We start from the raw sequence: 21,729 nt of genomic DNA, 5'->3' as shown, positions 1-21,729 counted from the left end.
CTCTACAGACGCTTAGTTCATGAAGGTGATATCAGGATGAAAAGAGAGAAATACAGAGTGTGTGGCTCAGTCCATGACCCATTCCAGGCATCAATTCTTTCTTCTTTTTCCCCTCGCCTTTTTTGACTAGAACCAAGTCCACAGTTAGTTGTTATTAATCTTGCTTAGTAATCTCTTGGATAGATTATATTCAAAGAAAACAGGATTGTTCCACACACCACAGCTGAGGCAGATTCCATGGCAACTTTCCACCACAAAATGGTTCATACAAAATTAAGGCAAACATTTCTCTAACCATAACTCTCAACTGTGGTAACAGATTACTACAAGAGACTTTTCTAGCCAAATCATTTTCTCCTTAAAGACAAATAACAACGGATCTATTTTTTCAGCAAAGTGTAAACTACTTTACTGCCAGTGCTAATAAGTATTTTCTGAGTTGATTTAAAAAAGAAATTAGTGTCCTTTCCCTCTTAAGCACTCCAGGCACATAAAGGGATAATAAAGCATATTTACTTGTCTTCCACAAAACCATGCTTTATAGAACTATTTTCAGTGCTGTTCTTTTAGGTAGCAAGTTTTCTACTTCATTAGTTTTCAATAATTATAAAGGGTATGCACTATTAGTTATATGGAAAATAAGGAATAAGAGAAAGTCATTCCTATTGGCTATGATTCCTTCCAGGCTCTTATTTGTCCTGTGCATAGGTTCTGAATAGAATTAGAGAATTAGACAGTAAAAACAAATCTAGAACTCATTTACACATATTTTACCACAAACTACTATAGTTCTCTCTTTTCAGTACAGGAGATATTCCAACTTCCAGTGGACACGTGAAACCACAGACATTCTAGCTCGTCTGGATTTTTTCCTATAGAAAAGTTGAACTCATAAAACAAGCATAGTTAGAAACTAACAAAAAATAACTAACCATAGTGCATTAAAACAATAGACTCTAATAAAAGGTATGTGAATGTGGCTCCCATCCTTCTCTGCTGCCGTTGAGCAGATCATTCATACAGACTGGATGAGCTTGGCAAAAGGGCAATTCAGATCCTGTATGGAGTGGACTGGGATGCTGAGAGATTCATCACACTATTCAGACTGACAAAAACACATATGTTGTTTGTTCTGGAATTTTTAATTAATACTTCCAGACCAGAGTGGACAGAACTATGGAAATGAGACTGTATAAGACAAAGCCATGATAATTTTTTAAGTGTCAGCACGAGCTCACTAAATGGACAAACATAATTTGTTGACTCTATTGATGGACATTTGTTTCCAACATTATAGATAACAGACGCATACACAAAATGTATATTTAAATTATATGACTCATCTATTATCCATAAAGCTCATTAACAAATTAACTTAATTGACACTTCTTTGAAATAATGAACTTTTCTCCAGAGGTTTGAGATTGCAGATTATATTTTGATCCATGCCTTTATCCATACAGTAGTTTCCATATCCAGGATTAATTCATCAGACTATATATTACTCAGTGTGAAATTTCTGGGTGAAGGAGTAGAGTAACAATTTTGGATCTCTTGGCAAACATTTGCTGTTCTCCTTTGGCTTACTGTGCCAAAAGTACTATCTGTTTCAATATACTTTCCCAGCAAGAGTTTTACTACTTTGTTTTATTTTTACTAATTTCACATGTGAAAACTGCATCTCATTTTACTACATGTTATGGATTTTACATATGGATTAACTACTGAATTTATTTTTTGCTAAGATACATTTATTAATTCTATGTGTAAGTGTGTGTGTCTGCATGTGAGGATTGCACATGAGTGAAGTTGCCCTCAGCCCCAGAGGTGCAGAGCGAGAGTAACATCCACCTGTGAGTGGCCAGTGTGTGTTGGAAGCCAAACTCGGGTCATCTGGAAAAGCAGCAAGTGTTGTTAACTGCTGAGCCATTTCTGCAGACACTACTATGTGAATTTCTTATCTAATGTCCTTTCTGTTTATCCAAGTCTTTCTTGAAGGGATTATGCCATGGTGGTAGTCACTAAAAAAAAGTGATCAGAATAGAAAAAGACTCTTCAGATATCAAATTATCACATCTAGTCTTAGGAAAATGTGCTAACATTCAAAATCTCTCTGTAATCAGTCCACTCCAGATGTCTTTTTGTTAACACAATATATCAATTCCCTTTTGCCCAACCCTTCGTAATATCCAGTGCTACTGTATTTTATTCTTACTTCCAGGTTTAAATAATGACAGAAAAAGCCATTATAACAAACGGAATAACTCCACTGTGGGCTCAAACTTTCTGACCTGAGTTGGGTTCTCACTTCCATTCATGGTCACAGCCTACCTCTTGGCTTATCTTCAAAAACTAATCCTGTTTCCCCTCATAATTCTAATGTTCCAAAATTCTTCTCAGGTTTCATAGGTAATTTCAATTTTCCTCATGGCTCACAATCAATTTCTCTTCCCACCTCACACTAAAGGAAGAATACCTTCAAATACGAACGTTTGCAACCTTCCTTCATATTGTCATTTCTAATTGTAATCCTCTCCTTGGGCTGTCAATCACGCCAGAAGGTATATGCTTTCTCATAACTCCATTCCTGTTAAGTCAATTATTTGTTTTATCACAGGCAAAAGCCAGCGGAGTGATTTAACCCACTCCAGTTCTTAGATGCACGAGCATCTTCTTAATTGTCAAAGCTTATAATGTGACTCTGCTCATCTGCCTTCTAAATCCATCACTGTCTTTGTTAAAGCTATTTCACCTTATGGTCCCATCAGTTGTTTTCATGGACTCTTAAAACATCCTAAAATAGAAATCAGGTTATAAAATATCATCCTTCTAATGGTCACAGTGCACAGTATGTTCCTACTAAATTTAGTTTCTTTTTTATTCAAATTAGAAACAATCTTATTTTACATATCAATCCTAGTTCCCTCTCCCTCCCATTCTCCCATGCCAATCACCAGCCCCCCATTCCATCCCCCACCCACTCCCCAGGGAGGGTGAGGCTTCCATGGGGGGAATCATCAGAATCTGTCAAGTCATTTGGGGCAGGGCCTGGGCCCTCCCTGTGTGTCTAGGCTAAGAGAGTATCCCTCAATGGGAAATGAGCTCCCAAAGTCCATTCATGTACTAGGAATACATCCTGGTTCCACTGCCAGAAGTTGCATGGACTGCCCAGGCCTCCTAGCTGACACCCACATTCAGGGGGTCCTGGTTTCATCCTATGCTGGTTTCAGAGCCTGTCAGACTGGGGTCCATTTTAAGGGCTGGAGAGATGGCTCAGAGGTTAAAAGCACTGACTGCACTTCCAAAGGTCCTGAGTTCAATTCCCAGCAACCACATAGTAGTTCACAACCATCTGTAAATTCAGTTTCTTAGGATAAACTTTTGTGTAGCAATATGGATATGTAATCCATATTGCTATGATCAAAGCAACTGTGGTAAGATCCTGTCTCAAAGTAAGAATGGAAGATATGCAGATTAAATTAAAATAAACAATATCTTAAAATACTGAAGTAATCATACCGGTATCCAGTTGTGGTGGCCCATACCTTTAATCCCTCTTGAGACAGAGGATAACAGATCTACTTCCCCAGATTTTCCATAGTGACTTCTGAGTGCCTAACAGATAAAGGTGAAGCTACCATATACAGCAATCATTACTGGTCTGAACCTACCTAGCCAATCTTAAACAACCTAGCATGGTGTGAACCTACCTAGCCAATCTTAAACAACCTAACACAGTGCCCTTTTCTTTAATATCCCCTATTCTTAAACCACACTGTACTACATTCTGTTCCCACGGTGTAAGATCATCATGTGCAGCTACGTGTCCCTATGAAAAATTACTTTGTGTCATTTCAATATTTTGAAATTTCCAACACATTTCTACTGAAAACGTCTCTAATCTCCTCAATAAGAAATCATGACTATTTTCATGAATTCCTATAGCACTTTATTCAGGAAAGTAGTACAGAATTTACCATACTATGGCTTCAATTATAATTATTCACACATTTATTATATAATCTTTTGGACATGTACACTCACTAGTTTATAAGAAGAATGTAAGGAATATGTCATACTTTGTTTTTTTCCACCATTAACTTTATTGTTTGACAACTGATAAATACTTGGTGAATGGATGAACTCTAATTTTAATTGAAGGGGAAGTCATCAGCCAGAGGAAGTAGATTGTCCTTTTTTTGCACCCCCTCTGATCTGCATTAAACTCAATGGCTTAACTTGGGTCTCACCAATTATTTGTTTAAATAATTAAATTATTTGTTTAAAGACTTAAATAAAAAAACATTTTTCTTCTGACTTGATTCCATTTTTACAAAGCCTAAAATATCACATTTATCCATGGGAAAGGAATGTTTGGCAAGGAAGTAGAACAAACATATTTACAAACCCTTTCTGGTGAAAATGTAGATGGTACTATAGGTTCTCAAGATTAAAGAAGGAACTGGAGTTTAAATAAATTGCTGAACATAAAATCTTTTGTTGAGAGTGGAACACAGATTAGTGCCACAGGGGTAACATATTTTGATTAAATGAGCTGGAATGAAAAAGACCAAATGGAAAAGACAATGGTCTACTTAAAGTCCACAGCTATGGGGCATTTCATTCAACACACAATTTTGCTTTTGCTTTTCCTTCTTTATTTGGGCTCCCCTGGGAACACTGTCGCTTGAAAAATTAATTTGTCTTGGCAAGAAACAAAATACCAAAGTTAGCTGGCAATTTAGTGACCAGTTTTGTAACCCAAATGTTCATATCGCACTCTAGCTGGTTCTGAAATATTCTCTCACACACAGCTAGGAATGCTACTAAGGAGACAGTCATAAACTAAGATGCTTGATGTCCATTGGAATGTGCGTAAGAGCTGGAATAATGGAGTTTAATGTTGACAATCATTTATTTGAGAATGAATAACCGCATATCTGCTGCCTTAGGCAGCTTGATAGAGAAGTCCCACTTAATAGTCTACTTGCTGTATACACACACACTCTATGTTCTATGCACATTTGCCTACCCTGTTAGGGATTAAGTATATGTAGAAGGGACACTGTTCTAGACTTAATATGAATATTTAACAGGAAGAACTCTTACTGATTAAAAACCTCAGCAGCAACAAGATAATCAAACAATGAATCAATTAGAGGAACCCTACCTTTGAACCAGGTGGTGCTGTCAAGCCTAAAAAGGCATAGACTGCATTATTTTCTCGGGCTTCAAAGAAGGCATCATAGTCCTTTGGGAAAAGAAGACAAGAAGAATTAGCAGTCTGCAACCCAACAAAGGAAAGATATGTGTTCACAATGGCTTCATGGGATGACAGGATCAGCTGTCTTCTTGGGGACTAAGCTCCATAATCTGAAACTCTGGAAGGAGTAATAAGGAGACGTGCAGGCTTCTGAGACTACCCGTGTGTGATACCAACTTCAGAAGTTGAGACTGAAGGATTACTAGTTCCAGGTCAGACTGGGACAAGTGGGGAAACACTGTCTCAAAAAAAAACCCAAAGAGGAAAAGACCTGTAAAGCTGGGGACAGGGGGGGAAAGAAAGTAAAAGAAAAAGAAAAGTCCAGACAAAGTATTATGAGACAAAAAGAAAAAATTCCAAGATTACCAGTAAGCTCATTTTGTGATAGATTCCAGTTTCACCTTTTTATGAGAGTTCTGTGTGTGCAAATGTGTGTGTCTCTGCAGCTACATGTGCTTCTTGTGCTATTTCTTTGCCTCTTTTTTCTATTTATTTATTTTATCCTATTCTGGATTGTTTGTTTTTTATTTAATCATGTTTTATTTTACTTTGCTATTATTTTAAACTACTTTGTTTCCTAACAATAGGCAGGAAGAAACAGTGTGGATTTGGGTGAGTGGGGATATGGTGAGAACATGGGAGGAGTTTGGAGAGGGAAAATCATAACCATATTGTTTGAAAAAATCTGTTTTCAATTAAAAACAACAACAAACAAAACACAAAGAGGAGGGGGTGAAGGACGGGAGAAAGGGATTTTGGATACCATTTAATCTATACTAGAAGGCATACTGGTCTTTTAGGCAGAAAATACAGAACGATTTTTTTGCACATGACATAGGATTTACATCTGCTTGCACCTTTCTCCCCCACCCAAAGCAAGCATTTCTCATAGTAGATAGCTTATTTCTGGTGGGAGACCCATTCTAATTCAACATAGTTCTCTTCTGTTACTGACTTTAATAATGATTTACTCAGCCGGAAATAAAACCAATATTAGCTCCATATGCATAAAGCCGGAAGGCGGGTGATACTATACTGTCTTTTCAAAGAAAGTGAAGGGTTCTCAAAATACGAGCAAAAGAAGCCTCAACTCTGAGGATACAAAAGAATCTTGTCATGTCTCAAGTTGGTTCAGCTTTACGTTGCTGGCCCCTAAGCCACTAAGCCTTCACCAAAAGTACCAAGTAGACTTGTCTACAATGGTAACTTGTGATCAATAACAAGCAGTTAAATGTCTATTTTCTACACGTTGCCTTGATTAGTGTGATTTTGAAACATCACAGGGACTCTGACATTTTGACTGATTTGTTGAAGCTGAATTTGCTGAAATCTCTAGAGAATGTTGTAGGTTTTACAGCTCTGAGGGAAAAAGGTATCCTGACAGTAGGAAGCCAAGGAATTCCTCAAAATCACACTGCACAACAAACCTCACACAAGAGATTTATTGGAAGGGAAAAATCCAGGAGGGTGGCTGCCTCTGCTCGGAGAGAAGCAGCAGAGAACTGAGCAGAAGGCAGGGTTTAAATAGAGTTTCTTTGGGGGGCAGAACTTTCCAGGATGGAGATTTCCAGGGCGGGGGGGTTGGTGGGATTTCAAGTCCTGAGCTTGGCTGCCTGTATCTGGAGAGTGTTGGTCCAGCTGTTAGGGCAGTTAGAGTGTACTGCGTGTGGAACCTGGCAGTTGGAGGTCCTCAGGAGAAGGACCTGGCCACATGTGTGTCTCAAGGGACTTACGAATGCTTCACCAACGGATTGTCTTTGCAAGGATGCATTCAAACACATTACTTTTCCACACTTGGATGTGGACATAAAAGGCACTGATGACCTGAACAGTTCAGATCCTACCTCAAGAAATATCAGAACATCCAGAGTCAGGCATGGTGTCACAAACTGTAATATGCATTTGGAAGGTAGAAGAAGGAGGATCAGAAGTTCAGGGTCATCAGCTACATAATAAGGTTTTGGGGGAGCCAGCCAGGGCTACATGAGATTCTGTCTTAAAGCATAGAGTCCTTTCGTTCTCTCACATTCTGCATACTCTCAAAAGAAAGTCTTCTTTGTGAAAGATAATGCTAAGAGAATAAAAAGATAAATTACAACATATAGCAGCCTTTCCAAGACCGCCAGCCCCCAGATCATGACAAGGAGAGTTATTGTTAATAAAGGAAGACTCAGCCTCATCTTATGCTAGGACCGCCATCCCCCAGATCATGACAAGGAAGTTATTGTTAACAAAGGAATGCTCAGACTCATCTTATGCTTGCCCCGCCAGCTCCTTTAACTGATTTTAACCTGGTGCTATTTCCGTTTCTTCATTCTGTATGTCCTACTTTCCTGCTTTTTCCATGTCTGGCTGGCTGTCCCAGGGAGGATCTCCCTCTCATTCACTCTTCTTATTAAGTCTAAATTCCTCCCCCTACTTATTTTCTCTTCCACCAGCCCTGCCTCTCCCTCTACTGCCTAGCTACTGGACAGTCAGCTTTTTATTAGATCAATCAGGTGCCTTAGGCAGTCATATTTACATAGTTAAAATAATATTACACAACAACATGGAAGAAAATAATTGCAAATCGTATATGTGGCAAATTTCACATTTACAATACATTAAAATCATAAGATGTAATAGTGATAAAATGAAATTAAATAGGAGTAAATGACTAAACAAACACTTTAAGAGGATAGAAGGATGACAAATAAGCACAAAAATACGTGTTGATATCATAATTTTGATAATTACATAAATACAAATTAAAATGACCAGAAGATACCAAGACACCAAGCTATTTTGGATTGGTTTAAAAGGCTGACAATAAGGCTAAGAAGTAGTTCAGGACTCCAGCATTTGTCTGTCATGTGTATAATACTGTCTGAAACATGCAGCAACATACAAAAAGGACAGATACAAAACTTCTGGCAATACTAAGAGCTGAAGGGAAAGCTGAGTATCAGGAATCCTTAAACAAGACTGCAAAATGGCATAGTCAATCCAGAAACATTCCAAATCCTTTATAAATTAAAATGCAATCACTGTGTTAAGCAGCAAACACATTCCTGGCATTCACCTCTGAGAACAGAAAATTAGTGTTCATACAAAAATCAGAAAATAAATGCTCAAAGTACTTATAGTCATAATAGCTCAGATATGGAAGCAATGGAACTGTACCAATGTACAGTGGCTAAACAAAGTATCTGTATAATGACATAGGCAACAACCTGGATCTCAAATACATCCAATTCACTGAAAGAAGCCAGTATCTAAAGACTACATACTGGATGAATCCATTTATATGGCCTTATCAAAAAGACAAAATTATAGCGATGATGATATATTAGTGTTTGCCAGGCATTGGTGTTGGCAGAGCATATACCTATAAAGAAATATGGGAGTTTGAGAAATGGTTCTGTATTTTCATTGTAGCATTAGTTACAGAAACAAATGCATGTGTTAAAATTCATAGGAAACCACACACCAAAAAAAGTCACTAGTCTAAAATTTCAAACATTAAACTTACAAAAAGATGAGTAATAAAAGTATGTTTTAAGGAAAAATGACAAAAATTAAAATATACAAATGAAATAAAAGTAAGTACCGGAGGACTGTGTGTGTGTGTGTGTGTGTGTGTGTGTGTGTGTGTGTGTGTGTGTTCCATCAAACTGACTGTGAGAATTTAAATGTGGAAGTTAGCAAAGCTAAAAATAAAAATAAATGTAAATTCAAGTTAACTCAATTAAAAGTGAACTGAAATACCTGCCTAAGACATGCTTAAAATGAATATCTACAAAAGGCCATTAGGCTTATGAAAAAAATGTCCATCACAATAAATTATTAAGGAATTCTAAATTAAAATCACGGTGAGATACCAACTTTAACCATGCAAAAATTAAGTTTTTCAAAAGAACAAAAATATAAAAAGTGTTCAGAAAGATGTAGAGTAAGTAAAACCTTCCACAGAATTGCACGTGAATGTAAATTAGTACAACCATTATGGAAAATTATATATATGTTCCTCAGAACATTAAAAATAGAACTGTCTTATATCAGCCTGATCTACATAGCAAGCTCTGGGACAGCCAGGATTGAACAGAGAGGCCATATCTCAAAAATAAAAAATGAAAATAAAAACTATCCCATGAAAGCCGGGCGTTGGTGGCGCACGCCTTTAATCCCAGCACTCAGGAGGCAGAGGCAGGCGGATCTCTGTGAGTTTGAGGCCAGCCTGGTCTACAAGAGCTAGTTCCAGGTCAGGCTCGAAAACAATACAGAGAAACCCTGTCTTGAAAAACCAAAAAAAAAACCTATCCCATGATCCAGCATTCTCCCATTGAGGCATACGTCCAAAGAAAGTGAGATCATTATGGATACAGGTCTTACACATGTAGTCCTAGCACTCATGGTAAAGGCAAGAGAATTGCCTGAATTTGAAGTCAGCCTGGCCTATAGAGAACCCTGGGTTTAAAAAAGTGAAAAAGCAAAGAATAATGAAAAAAAAAAGAATGTCAAAGAGATTACTACAATCAGGTATTTACTGCATCACTAGTCACAATAGGTAAGAAATGGAAACAGTCCATGTTCTTCAATGGATAAAGGAAAAAAGAAAATTCAGCACGTGTACCCAGTAAAATACCATTCAGCCTTTAAAATAAACCCCCATTATCTGTGACATGGAAAGACCTAGAGAATACATTAAGCAAAATTGAAATGCAAATACCTTGTTGTGGCTTCTGAATTAACGAATTTATATACAATGTTAGCATTTAATCAGTATACAAAGTAAAACGTTTCATGATGGAATCTGTGTGGTGTGTGTGTGTGTGTGCGCGCACACGCACACATGTGTGTTTTATGTGTAGCAGTAAGAGGCCATTGTCAGATGTGCTCTACCACTGAACCTGGGACATTAAAGGCATGCTGTGTCTTGCCCAGCACTTAACACGGAAACTGGGGGTATGAACGCAGGTTCTCATGCTTATGCAGTAAAAACTTAACTGAGTCATTTCCCCCAGCCTCACGTTATGGGATTTTCACATGTAATTTTTGGTGCTTTGCTTCCCCTACTCCCTTCCCCAACCTGCTTGCCCCCTTCCTCCTCCCACTATTTCTCTTCTGCTTTTATGTCACATGTACACTGCTATCTTCTTTTCTGCTTTTTTTATTCCCTCCACACTTGCCCTTTAAAACTTCTCTCCCCCCCATGGTCTATTGTCTGGTTTATGGCCTGTATCCACACACAACACACACACACACACACACACACACACACACACACACACTAAAATCCAGCATCCACATAGGAGAGAGAACATGAGTATTCAACTTTTCTTTCTGGAATGTTGCTTAAAGTCAAAATGTCCAGTCCTAACACTGAGACCCACAACTGGACAATGTGCAGAGATTAAGAGACTTTGGAGCCCTCAGTCCTAAATGGGAGTCTTCATCAATTCCCTCCCCACAGGCCTCGAGGATCTATAATGAAGAAGAGGCAGACTGTAAGAGCAAGAGGGTATGGAGGCCCTCTAAATGGGACTAATCAGTGTTCATATGAACTCAGAGAGACTGTGACAAGCATACACAAGGGCCTACACAGGTCTAAACCAGATTGGGTCCTAGTGCTGAGAGGGGAAGTGGACACAGCCCCCATCCTTAAGCCAAAAGCTATCTCCAACTGACCACAACTTGCATAGGAAAAACTCATTTTCTCCAATATAGTCTCACTGGATATATAAGCCACATTTCTGGGCAGGCCTCATGCCTAGCAGCAAATAGCTAAAACAAAATGAACTTGATATTTGGGGAGGTTTTCTTTCTTTGCATTGTAATATTTTGAACATTTTTTATCTTAGTAGTAGTCTTTTGCTTCTATATTTTTTTGCATTTTCATGGTATGTGAGTGTGTATGCGTGCGTGTGTGTGTGTGTGTATGCATTTCTAGTGCTCTTAGTCTCTTATTTTCCTGTTTATTTTCTAAGGAGTCAGAAAAGTAGGCGAAGTCAGATGAGAGGGAAGGTGAATATGATCTGGAAGGAGTGGGGGAGGGGAAACTATGATCAGAATATATTGTATGAAATATTTATTATTATTAATATTATTTGAGACAACGTTTCTCTGTGTAGGTGCCCTAGAATTGGCTGTCCTAGAACTAGCTCTGTAGGCCAGGCTAGCCTCAAAATCACAGAGATCCACCTGCCTCTACCTCCTGAGGACTGGGATTAAAGGTGTGTGCCACTTCACCTGGCTGAAAAAAATCTTTTCAATAGAAATTATAACAGTAATTACTAGTTCCAATTAGTTTCTTGCATATATCATGACTTTCTTTTTCATTATAACTGGATAAAATTCCATTTCATCCCATTTTTAGTCATTTAACTGCTGATAAATATCACTATGTATGTCCTTATTCACATGTGAAATTTGAGCAAATCAACCTTATAAAAGCAGAGACTAGTACCAATAGTACCAATGTATTTTTCTTACTTCCTGGATATACTTTTGAGTTCCTTACTCCAAAGTGAAACTAGCAGGATTCTGACAACAATTTTATGCTGAGACTGGTAAGTTACTCAAGGTATCTACATTTCACCAGCTATAAGTTAACAAAACATAATTCAAAAGAATCCAGTGTACCAGATATTGTCACACATTCCTGTAATCCTAGCATTTGGCAGGCAGAAGTCTTATTGTAAATTCTAAATTCTATATGACAGGGGCATATAGCATCCTCTAGGTCACCCTGTACTATAAAGTGAGATCTTGGAGATCCTGCCTCAAAAGGAAAAAATGTAGAAGCCATAGAGAAGGTTGTTTTTGTTATCAAAAATTGATAAAGACAACTTAGATAAGTCTTCAGATTCATGTGTAATAAAGCAATTCTTCAATCTGTATAAAAATCTGGTAATTTAGTGCTATGAGACTTGCCTGTCTCAAGTATTTCAGGGTCAACTTATATTGTCATTTGTTGGTTCCAGACACAGAAAAAATAAATATATTCATGAATCTAAGTAGAAAAATACCATTTCCTTCAATTAAACCATATCAATGTAATTGTTTCAAAATATTTATTAAGCATACAATTATATAAACTAACACTGTTCTTTTCATTTATTTTATTTTGAGAAATAGTCTAACTGTGTAATCCAGGATGGATTCAAAGTTCTTATCTTCCAGACTTTGTCTCCCCAAATGAGCTGGAATTGCAGGGATATGCCTCCATGCCTGGCATAAGCAGTGTTCTTGGTGTTAAATACACAACAATAAGCAAAGTATTTCCATTTCTGGAGCAATTTTCTTAGGGAAAAAATGTAAAGAAACTTTATTTACTACTCTGGAATGTCAATGACATTAACCAAGAATGTATGTCACCATATTTTGTTATCATGTAAATTCTCATTTCACTCTTATGTACAGCAAGACTTTCAGAACAAGGATTGTCCTAAAGGACTCTTGTGATCCATACTGTTTTTGTTTCCAAATACCAAACAACAGACATTTGAAAAAGAAAAGAGCACTAATATATTTTATGTTTTCCAAGAACTAGGGGGATTTTGAAAGTTCTCAACACACACACATACACACACACACACACACACACAAGTGACAAATGGTTGAAGACAGAAGATGTGCTTATATTTTTGTGCTTTAGACATAACACACACTTGTATCAAAACATCATATGGTAAAATAAGAATATGTACCAACTTCTATGCCACTAAAAATAATGGTTCTAAAAATGAACAATCAAGAACACATATTGGATTACATTGGACAACTGACCATTTCTAAACTGTTTTATTTTTAAAAAATTAAAATATTACATCGATTTCCCCCTTACACACACTCCCTTGAATTCATGGCCTCTATTTTAATTGTGTGTGTGTGTGTGTGTGTGTGTGTGTGTATGTGTGTGTGTGTGTGTTTATCCTAAATACGTAAATACAACCTGGTCATAAACTGACTGACATTTGCAGCCCATTCTAGCTGCTAAGATTCAATGATTTGTAGAAATTTCAAAAGAATAGCCTAAGTGCCTTCACCTATCTTCAGGTATAATTTACACATTGGTGCTATGTTCGACAATATATGAAATCTACAACAGAACTGACAAATTTAATGATGGAAAAAAATTCCACCAGTGAACTTTCCCATTTTGGTTTATACCTTTCCCTTAGATAGCACTAATTAACAATAAGAGGTTAAGAAGAGGAATCTTCTTCAGTCTTATATAAACCAGCGATGTAGAGGCTTTGTACTGGTGCTTCTGAGGACATTTATTCAAGCCAGGGTGCGGTAGAAAGCCCCTGTAATGGCAGCAATCAGAGACTAGGGCAGGAGGATCCATAGTACAAGTTCATCCTCAGCAGCATGGGAATCTGAGGCCAGTCTCAGTTGTCTCAAAAATAATAGATCTAGAAAATAACACTCAGAGAAGAGAATAGAACTGTTCATAAAAGGAAGTCCAGCAGACAATCTACATCCCAGTGGTCAGGAAAGGGACATGAGAGAGTCCAGACGACAGGCAATGATAAGGCCGTGGTCTGATTGAAATCAAACTGAGGACATATAAAGCCAATTGCACATCCAGTGTCTGCTCTTATGCATTTACATGTTTTGTCTGTTCACTTGACTTTTGTTCCTGGAAGGCAAAATACTGTGTAACTGCTTAGGGTGGCTGCACAGGCAAATGACTGTGTGCAGAAGAAATGCCTATACACAGGCTGGGAGGTAAATGTGAAAGGTATTAACTTCATTTGAAGCAATATATTTCAGTAAACAAGATATAAAGTGCTTCTTTACCCCACGGTACTGGCATTCATTGAAAATCTGAGGTGGCAGGGGGTACCCTGTGGCTGGTCGACTGTCTTCAGGTACATTTTCTCTCATCCACTTCCGATTCTCTTCATTAGCTGCAATATCTTTTTCTTCAAATCCTATTTTGTTGGCTTCTAAGAAACCAAGCACATCCTGCTGCTTCTTCTTAATCTAGGAGCCAAAGGGGACAGGGAGAATGACACTGTTAGTAGTGTTTATTCCTTTTCTTTTACTTCCTTTTCTTATGGACACAGCAGGGTTTTTTAAGGATACGTGTGTGTGTGTGTGTGTGTGTGTTCAAATTATAAATGCATGCAATAATAATTAATGAAGAAAGAGGGCATGGATTTGAAGGAAAGTGGAGGAGGATGTATATGGGAGTGTTTGGAGGGAGGAAAGTGAAGGAAGAAATGTAAATTACAATCCCCAAAATAACAAAGTATTAATAAGAAGTAATAAGATCTTTACTAAGAGGTCAAAATAATTTACCATTCAATTCTAGTGACAGAGATTTCAACAAAGTCAGTACTTAGGACCCAGGAGACATGAATTTAGACATAGATGAAATTTTCAGTGCAGAAGATACATTTTCTCTCAACACTGTCTTGTTGATGATGTCTCACAGTAAGACCCTGCAGGCCCTTTTACAGCTCTATCCTCCTTTTTGCACTAAAAGTTCGCAAGGAAGTTAACTACACTCAAAACAACATGGGCAATAGATAATCTAACTTTACCAGAAATCAGAAATAGGAGAAAATCTCACACACAAAACCACCACCACGGACAGATCCAAAGCAAACAAGAATCAACAATCAGTGGTCATTAATATCCCTGAATATCAAAGGTCTTAACTCACCTATAAAAAGACACAGGCTAACAGAATGGATACGAAGACAGAATCCATCCTGCTGTTTCATACAAGAAACACACCTCAATTTCAAAGACAGACGCTACCTCAAGGTTAAGGGTTGGGAAAAGACTTTCCAATCAAATGGACATAAGAAGCAAGCAGGTGTAGCTATACTAATATCTAACAAAATAGACTTCAAACTAAAATTAATCAAAAGAGATGAAGAAGGTCATTTCATAGTCATCATAGGAAAAATCCATCAGGAAGAAGTCTCAATTCTGAACATATATGCCCCAAATATAAAGGCACGTTCATAAAAGAAACATTACCACAACACAAATCACACATGAACCCCACATACTTATAGTGGGAGACTTCAATACCCCACTCTAATCACTGGACAGGTCCACCAGACAGAAACTTAACAAAGAAACAATGGAAATAACAGAAGTTATCATCCAACTGGGTTTAACAGACATCTATAGGACATTCCACTCAAACAGAAAAAAGAATATAGCTTCTTCTTAGCACCACACGGAAATTCTCTAAAAATCGACCACATTCTTAGCTTCTGTAAGGCAAAGGACATGATCAACAAGACAAAACGACAGCCCACAGAATGGGAAAAGATATTCACAAATCCCACATCTGACAGAGGGCTAATCTCCAAAATTTACAAAGAACTCAAGAAGCTAGTCTCCAGAACACCAAAGGATCCCATTAAAAAGTGGGCTACAGAAATAGAGAATTCTCAACAGAGGAGTCCAAAATGGCCAAGAGACACCTGAGAATGTGCCAACATCCTTAGCCATTAGGGAAATGCAATTCAAACAACTCTGAGATACCATCTCACTCCCATCAGAATGGCTAAAATCAAAAACACTAATGACAGTTTATGCTGGAAAGGATGTGGAGAAAGGGGTACACTCCTCCACTGCTGGTAGGAATGCCAACTTTTGCAGCCACTTTGGAAATCAGTATGGAGATTCCCCAGGAAAATGGAAATCAGTCTACCACAAGATCCAGCAATTCCACTCCTAGGCATATACCCAAAAGATGTACCCTCATACAATAAGGACATCTGCTCAACTATGTTCATAGCAGCATTATTTGTAATAGTGAGAACCTGGGAAGAACCGAGATGCCCCTCAACTGAAGAGTGGATACAGAAAATGTGGTACATTTACACAATGGAGTAATACTCAGCAGAAAAAAATGGAATCTTGAAATTTGCAGGCAAATGGATGGCACTAAAAGAAACCATCCTGAGTGAGGTAACCCGGTCACAAAAAGACAACTATGGTATGTACTCACTCATACACTGATTTTAGACATGGAGCAGGGTGCTGCGAGCCCACAATCCCACCGCCAGAGAGTCTGGGGTACAGGGAGGACCCTAAAAGAGATATGCATGGTAACCTGGAGAAGGGTTATAGGATGAGATCTCCTAATTGGATTGGGGGGAGAAGAGGAGGGCAGAAGGAGATGGGAGAAAAGAGGAGAGGAGAGGAGGACATGGGAGAGCAGGAGGGTTGAGCCAGGGTAAGAATAGAGGAGAAAAGGATGGGAGATACCACAAAAAAGGGAGCCCGTATAAATTGGAGGAGAGATCTGGCACTAGTGAGATCTTCACAGATCTGCAAGAATGACACCAACTGGCATTAAGGTTAACTTAAATGCCCTCCCATGATATTGAGAATGATGACTACCTTATATGCCATCCTAGAACTCTCCCCCAGTGGCTGATGGAGGCAGAGGCAGACACCCACAGCTGTGAACCGAATTGAACTCCTGGAACCCAGTTGCAAAGAGGAGTGATGACCAAAGGAATCAAGATCAGGCTGGCGAAAACAACAGGGGCAGCTGACCTAAACAAGGGGGAACACACGGACCCCAGACTGATGACTGAGGGTCCAGCATGGGACTGATCCAGACACCCTCCCACCGAACCTGGGTGACAGAGAGGAGGCCTTGGCAATCTGTGGGACCCTGGAGAGTAGAGCAGTATTTATTCCTGGCATACAGATGGACTCTGGGAACCCATACCACGTGGAGGGATGCTCTTTCAGCCTGGACACATGGGGAAGAACCTAGGCCCTTCCTGGGATGATGTGACAGACTCTGAAAATCCCTCATGGAAGCCCTTGCCCTCCCTGGGGTGCGGAGGGGAAATGGAGTGGGGGTGAGGGCTTGGGAGGGTTGTGGGGTGGGGGAGGAGGAGAGGGAGAGGGAACTGAGAGTTACATGTGTAAAAAGTTAAATAAAAAAATATGACAAAAGGAAGAAAAAACAAAAAAGGGAGAAGATAACTGAACAGCAGAAAGAGAGAAAGAGAGAGAGAAAGAGAGAGAGAGGAAGGAAGGAAGGAAGGAAGGAAGGAAGGAAGGAAGGAAGGAAGAAAATGAACCCTTTCCTCACTTGTTTCACCATATTTTCAAAATACTTGGGTCACTATCAACCATGTAAATAAATCCCGCAGTGCACACTGGTCTACAACAATGCAGCAATTCTGAGTTGAGGTGATTAAGAATCACCCTATGGCAAGTGCCTCAATGACTAATGTGGAAGAGCAAATGAGGATGAGTCCCAGCATCAACCTCAGGCCTCTACATGCACGCACACACATGTGTATGTATGCCAACATTCAGTCAGATCTACCCAAACACACAGATGCATCCCACACACATACACACAAAATAGAGGAAGGAAGGAGGGAGGGAAAGAGAGAAAGAGAGAGAATGAGGTTAAGAAAGAATTCCTCTGAGGCCTAGGTAATCTATTGAGCCTTGGGCAGATCAGTACTCATCCCGAGTATACACAAGGACTTTGGACTCCCATAGAACAATGTGAGATGCACTCTTTCCCTGAACTCTTGGGGGAGGGTCTAGGCCCTGCCCTGGATGAAATGACAGACTATGGACACCCCCATGGAGGGCCTCACCCTCCCTGGGGGAATGAGGGGATAATGGGGGGGCTGGGGGAGGGCACAGGAGGAGGGGAGGGAAAGGGAGAGGGACCTGGAACTGACCTGTGAAGCAACCTTGTTTCTTATCTAAATTTAAACTGAAAAATAAATTAAAAAAAAAGAAAAGAAAACTAGAAAAAAAGAATTCCTGTGTCCAGGCACAATCATTCCTGCTATAATCCTATCTCTCTTTCACACACTCTCTCTCTCTCTTTTTAGGAATTTACTTTCTCTGAGGCCTTTTTGAGAATATAAGGCACCCTGTATATATTCTATACGCAAGCCAAATTCATAGTAACAAATCTTCTGAAGCTGATACGTATAATATTAATTGCTACTTCTGTAATAAACGATAAAGGCTTACAGCATCTCACACTTTTGTCAATCTATTTAAAAAGTGTGTAAATGCCTCTCCTTGGGTAGAGTAAGCTGTGGATAGATAAAAGTCTGAAGATGACTTAAAGTAGAACAATTGATTAATACACTGCTTGAGTCATTTGGGATGAGTCACACTATGGAAAGGGGGAGTGTTTTGGCTTCATAAAGGTTCTACAGAGATGACAGTGACTATGCAAAAGGCAGGTATGCCCAAGGCTTTGTAAGTGGGGTTTCCGCCAATGAAATGCATGATGATTTAAGGTGGGTCAGCCTAGTGATTTTGCCAACTGACATCTCATTGTATAATCCCTGTGGTCTGTTAGCAAACAACAAGATTGATTAGTTGTTGTAAATCTGTATTATCATATTTATGTTGTGAATCTATAAAAACCTAAGCATTCTCCCAGGGACTTTGCCACCTATTATAAAATATATAATGTAGCTACAGTATTGTTCCCTGATTATTATTTTCATTTGGGATTTAAACATGGCCTAAGGTGTGATTTTGAAACAAGTTGAAAAGGAGTAAACTTGTGATGGCTAATCCTGCTTTTCAACCTGACTACATCTAGAATCAACTAGGTATCGAGCTGCTGGGCATTGCAATGAAGATTCTTCTTGACTGAGATTATATGAAACAAGAAGACAGATCTTAATCTGCTTGGTACCTTCTGATGGCAATCCTCATAATTTGATATATTGGGAACATTTTCGGTGATGTGGGGTGTCCTTCTGTATGCAGTGAATGTGTGATGCTTTGAATGGTATATCAGTAAAACTGCTTTGGGATATGGCATGGCAGACTATAGCTAGGTTGGAAATCAAAGCAGAGATACAGGGAGAAAAAAGGCAAAGTAGAGAGAAGATGCAAGCAGACACTGAGTAAGTCAGACGTGTAGAAAATGAAGTAATGTCATGGCCACCTGGCAATCCATACATTAAAACAAATTGATAATCCTATCTCTTAAGGAGACTGAGCCAGAGGATCACTGGTTTTAAGACCAGCTTGGGTTTGAAGTTGAGTGTTTTGCCTAAAGTTCCCCATGTAGAAATTCTAAATGTCATTCGATAAAGGTAAAGAAAACAATTTCCAAGCCTTTGTCTGTGCTAGTATTGATGGTCGTTTTAAGGAGGGAGGCTACTGCTTTGCTGCAGAACAATCTTTGTACACTGTAAATATGTACTGGTCTCATTGATAATAAAACACTGATTGGCTGATAGCTAGGCAAGATTTTCTGGGTAAAGAGAATGCTGGGAAGGAGAGCAGAGTCAGAGGAGTCGCCAACCAAACAGAAAGGAAGCAGCACCTGCAGGAGAGGTTAAAGCCATGAGTTTTGGGGTAGCCCATAGATTAATAGAAATGGGTAAGTTTAAGTTGTACAAATTAGTTAGTAATAAGCCTAAGCTATGGGCCTAGCATTTATAATTAATATTAAGTCTCCGTGTCAATTATTTGGGAACTGGCAGGTGGGAGAGAAAAGTCCACCTACACTGCTTGTACCCACTAATGCAATTCTAACAGATTCATCCATGTCCATTCCCTGTGTGAAGTTCTCAGTGGGGTCTCTACTGTCTCCTTCTGACTTCCAGCGGTCTACATTACCCAGCCTGGAGCAGTCCCGCCTTTTCCACATAGTATTAGGCTCCCGTTCACCACTGAAATTGGACACAGGATTGAGCTTTTATGTACTTTATTTTTCTAGAATAAGAATAACCATAAAAAAGTGTAGGTTATATATTAGGCACAGTAAGACAACAATTAAAGTTAATAATAAAATAGACTAGTTACAATAATATATTGTCACAAGAGTTATGTAAATGTGCTCTCTGTCTCATCTAGCACACACATGGGTAGTGCCTAGAACATGGGGACACTGGACAGAGATTGCTCACACACTGGCTGAGACGAACAGTATGGCATGAGATCTCATCGCACTACTCTGGATGGCAATTTAAATTTTAAATTATTATTTCTGGATTCATCAATAGTTTGGAGCACGGTTTGCCACGAACAGCTAGAAAGTGAAATCATGGAAATGGGGGGCAAGGCTATTGGTCACAATGTTTGTCAATCATTTCATACATTGATGTTATAGCCCTTGGGTGAGCTGATAAGGCACCTGGGCATAGGGGCCACGCCTTTATCTTCTGTCTTCCCATACAGTACATGGGTCTGGTAAGAAAGTTATTGTTAAGTATTTAATTATCTAGTATAGTTTCATTTTAAGTTTAGCACAACCAAACAACCTGTTTTGGTACTTTTTAAATTCAAATCAAATTTAATTTGCCAATTACCTTAAATTCACACAGAGTTCCCATTCATCCGTCACCCAGTTTCTCCTATTATTGATATCTTATCTCAAAGAAGTACATCTGTCTTAAAGTAAGAAGCTAACATCAGTGAAATACTATCAAATCAACCCCAGCCTATTTGGATCCCATCATTTTTGCCTTTAACGCCTTTTTTCTGTTCCCTTTCAGGATTATATTTATTCATCATGTCTACTTAGGTTCTTCTGGTCTGTGACAGTGTCTCAGACCATTTTCCCCATGATCTTGGCAAGACTGAAGCACACTGGTCAGATGTTGTGTAATGCCTCTGGAGTCAGACTTCGACCTATATTTCTCTCATACGGTTAGACTGGGAGGGATTATGAATTTGGGGGAAAAGAGTATAAAGGATGTACAACTTTCTCATTCTACCATGCCAGAGAACACCTGACAGAAACATGACTTACTAGGGTGATATTAACCTTGATTACTTGGTAAACATAATATGTGGAGGATTTCTTCGTGGCTTTTTCAATTTCCACATTGTGTATTTGACAGTAAATAATTTTCTCATTCCACACTAAGTATTTGGTAATCAGTAAGATCAGCCTACACTTGAACAAAGTATTCTTTATAAAACTCTAACTTCATAGTGAAAATCTAACAGTACTTCTTAGTCAGAGGTCCTTGAAAATTAGAGAAATATCAGGTGGCTATAATTAGCAACATATGAGAAATTACTGAAAAGTAATCTACATTATCTTTGAGGTTAAATAGGGTGGCTTTCTCATAATTCGATTTCTATTTGGAAACACATCTTCAAAAATAGCCTTGGATTAAACACCTCACGTATCATATTAGAGTAATGAAAAATGAATTAGAGGCAAATGTTTATTAGTGCAGCTTAGTTATGCCTTAGTCACCTCTCTCAGTGTAAGATATTCTGCCTATTCTTGAAGTAGTGGTGCCAGAGAAATGTAAAATATGCCACCCTACATTCCTTTTAAGCCAACATACATTCCTTCTAGCAAAGCTTCTTGTACACTGGTAACGCTTGCACAGATTTTCCTCCATCCTTCTATTTTCCAAAATCACACTTGCAAGTCTCAGAACAAAGCTGATGAAAAGTTTGTACCTTGAAACATCTACAAAGCTCTATAAAGTACCTAAATGTTAACACATTCCATGCCAGAGAAACTG

At 38.7% G+C, this 21,729-nt stretch overlaps 1 protein-coding gene across 1 annotated transcript in view; it reads right to left on the bottom strand.

The window, feature by feature from the left end:
- The window catches only part of Sh3bgrl (SH3 domain binding glutamate rich protein like), an 87,733-nt gene that overhangs the window by 4,187 nt on the left and 61,817 nt on the right, over positions 1–21,729 (bottom strand). Inside the window, exons 2-3 of the mRNA XM_040744331.1 lie at positions 14,051–14,236; positions 5,171–5,251 (exon numbers count right to left, since the gene is read on the bottom strand). Of these exons, the coding sequence (XP_040600265.1) occupies positions 5,171–5,251; positions 14,051–14,236 (267 nt within the window). The remainder of the gene's footprint in view (positions 1–5,170; positions 5,252–14,050; positions 14,237–21,729) is intronic.

The sequence above is a fragment of the Mesocricetus auratus genome, unplaced genomic scaffold (genome assembly GCF_017639785.1).
Source record: "Mesocricetus auratus isolate SY011 unplaced genomic scaffold, BCM_Maur_2.0 Super-Scaffold_100003, whole genome shotgun sequence".
NCBI lineage: Eukaryota > Metazoa > Chordata > Mammalia > Rodentia > Cricetidae > Mesocricetus > Mesocricetus auratus.
This window is presented reverse-complemented; position numbering and strand designations above follow the sequence as displayed.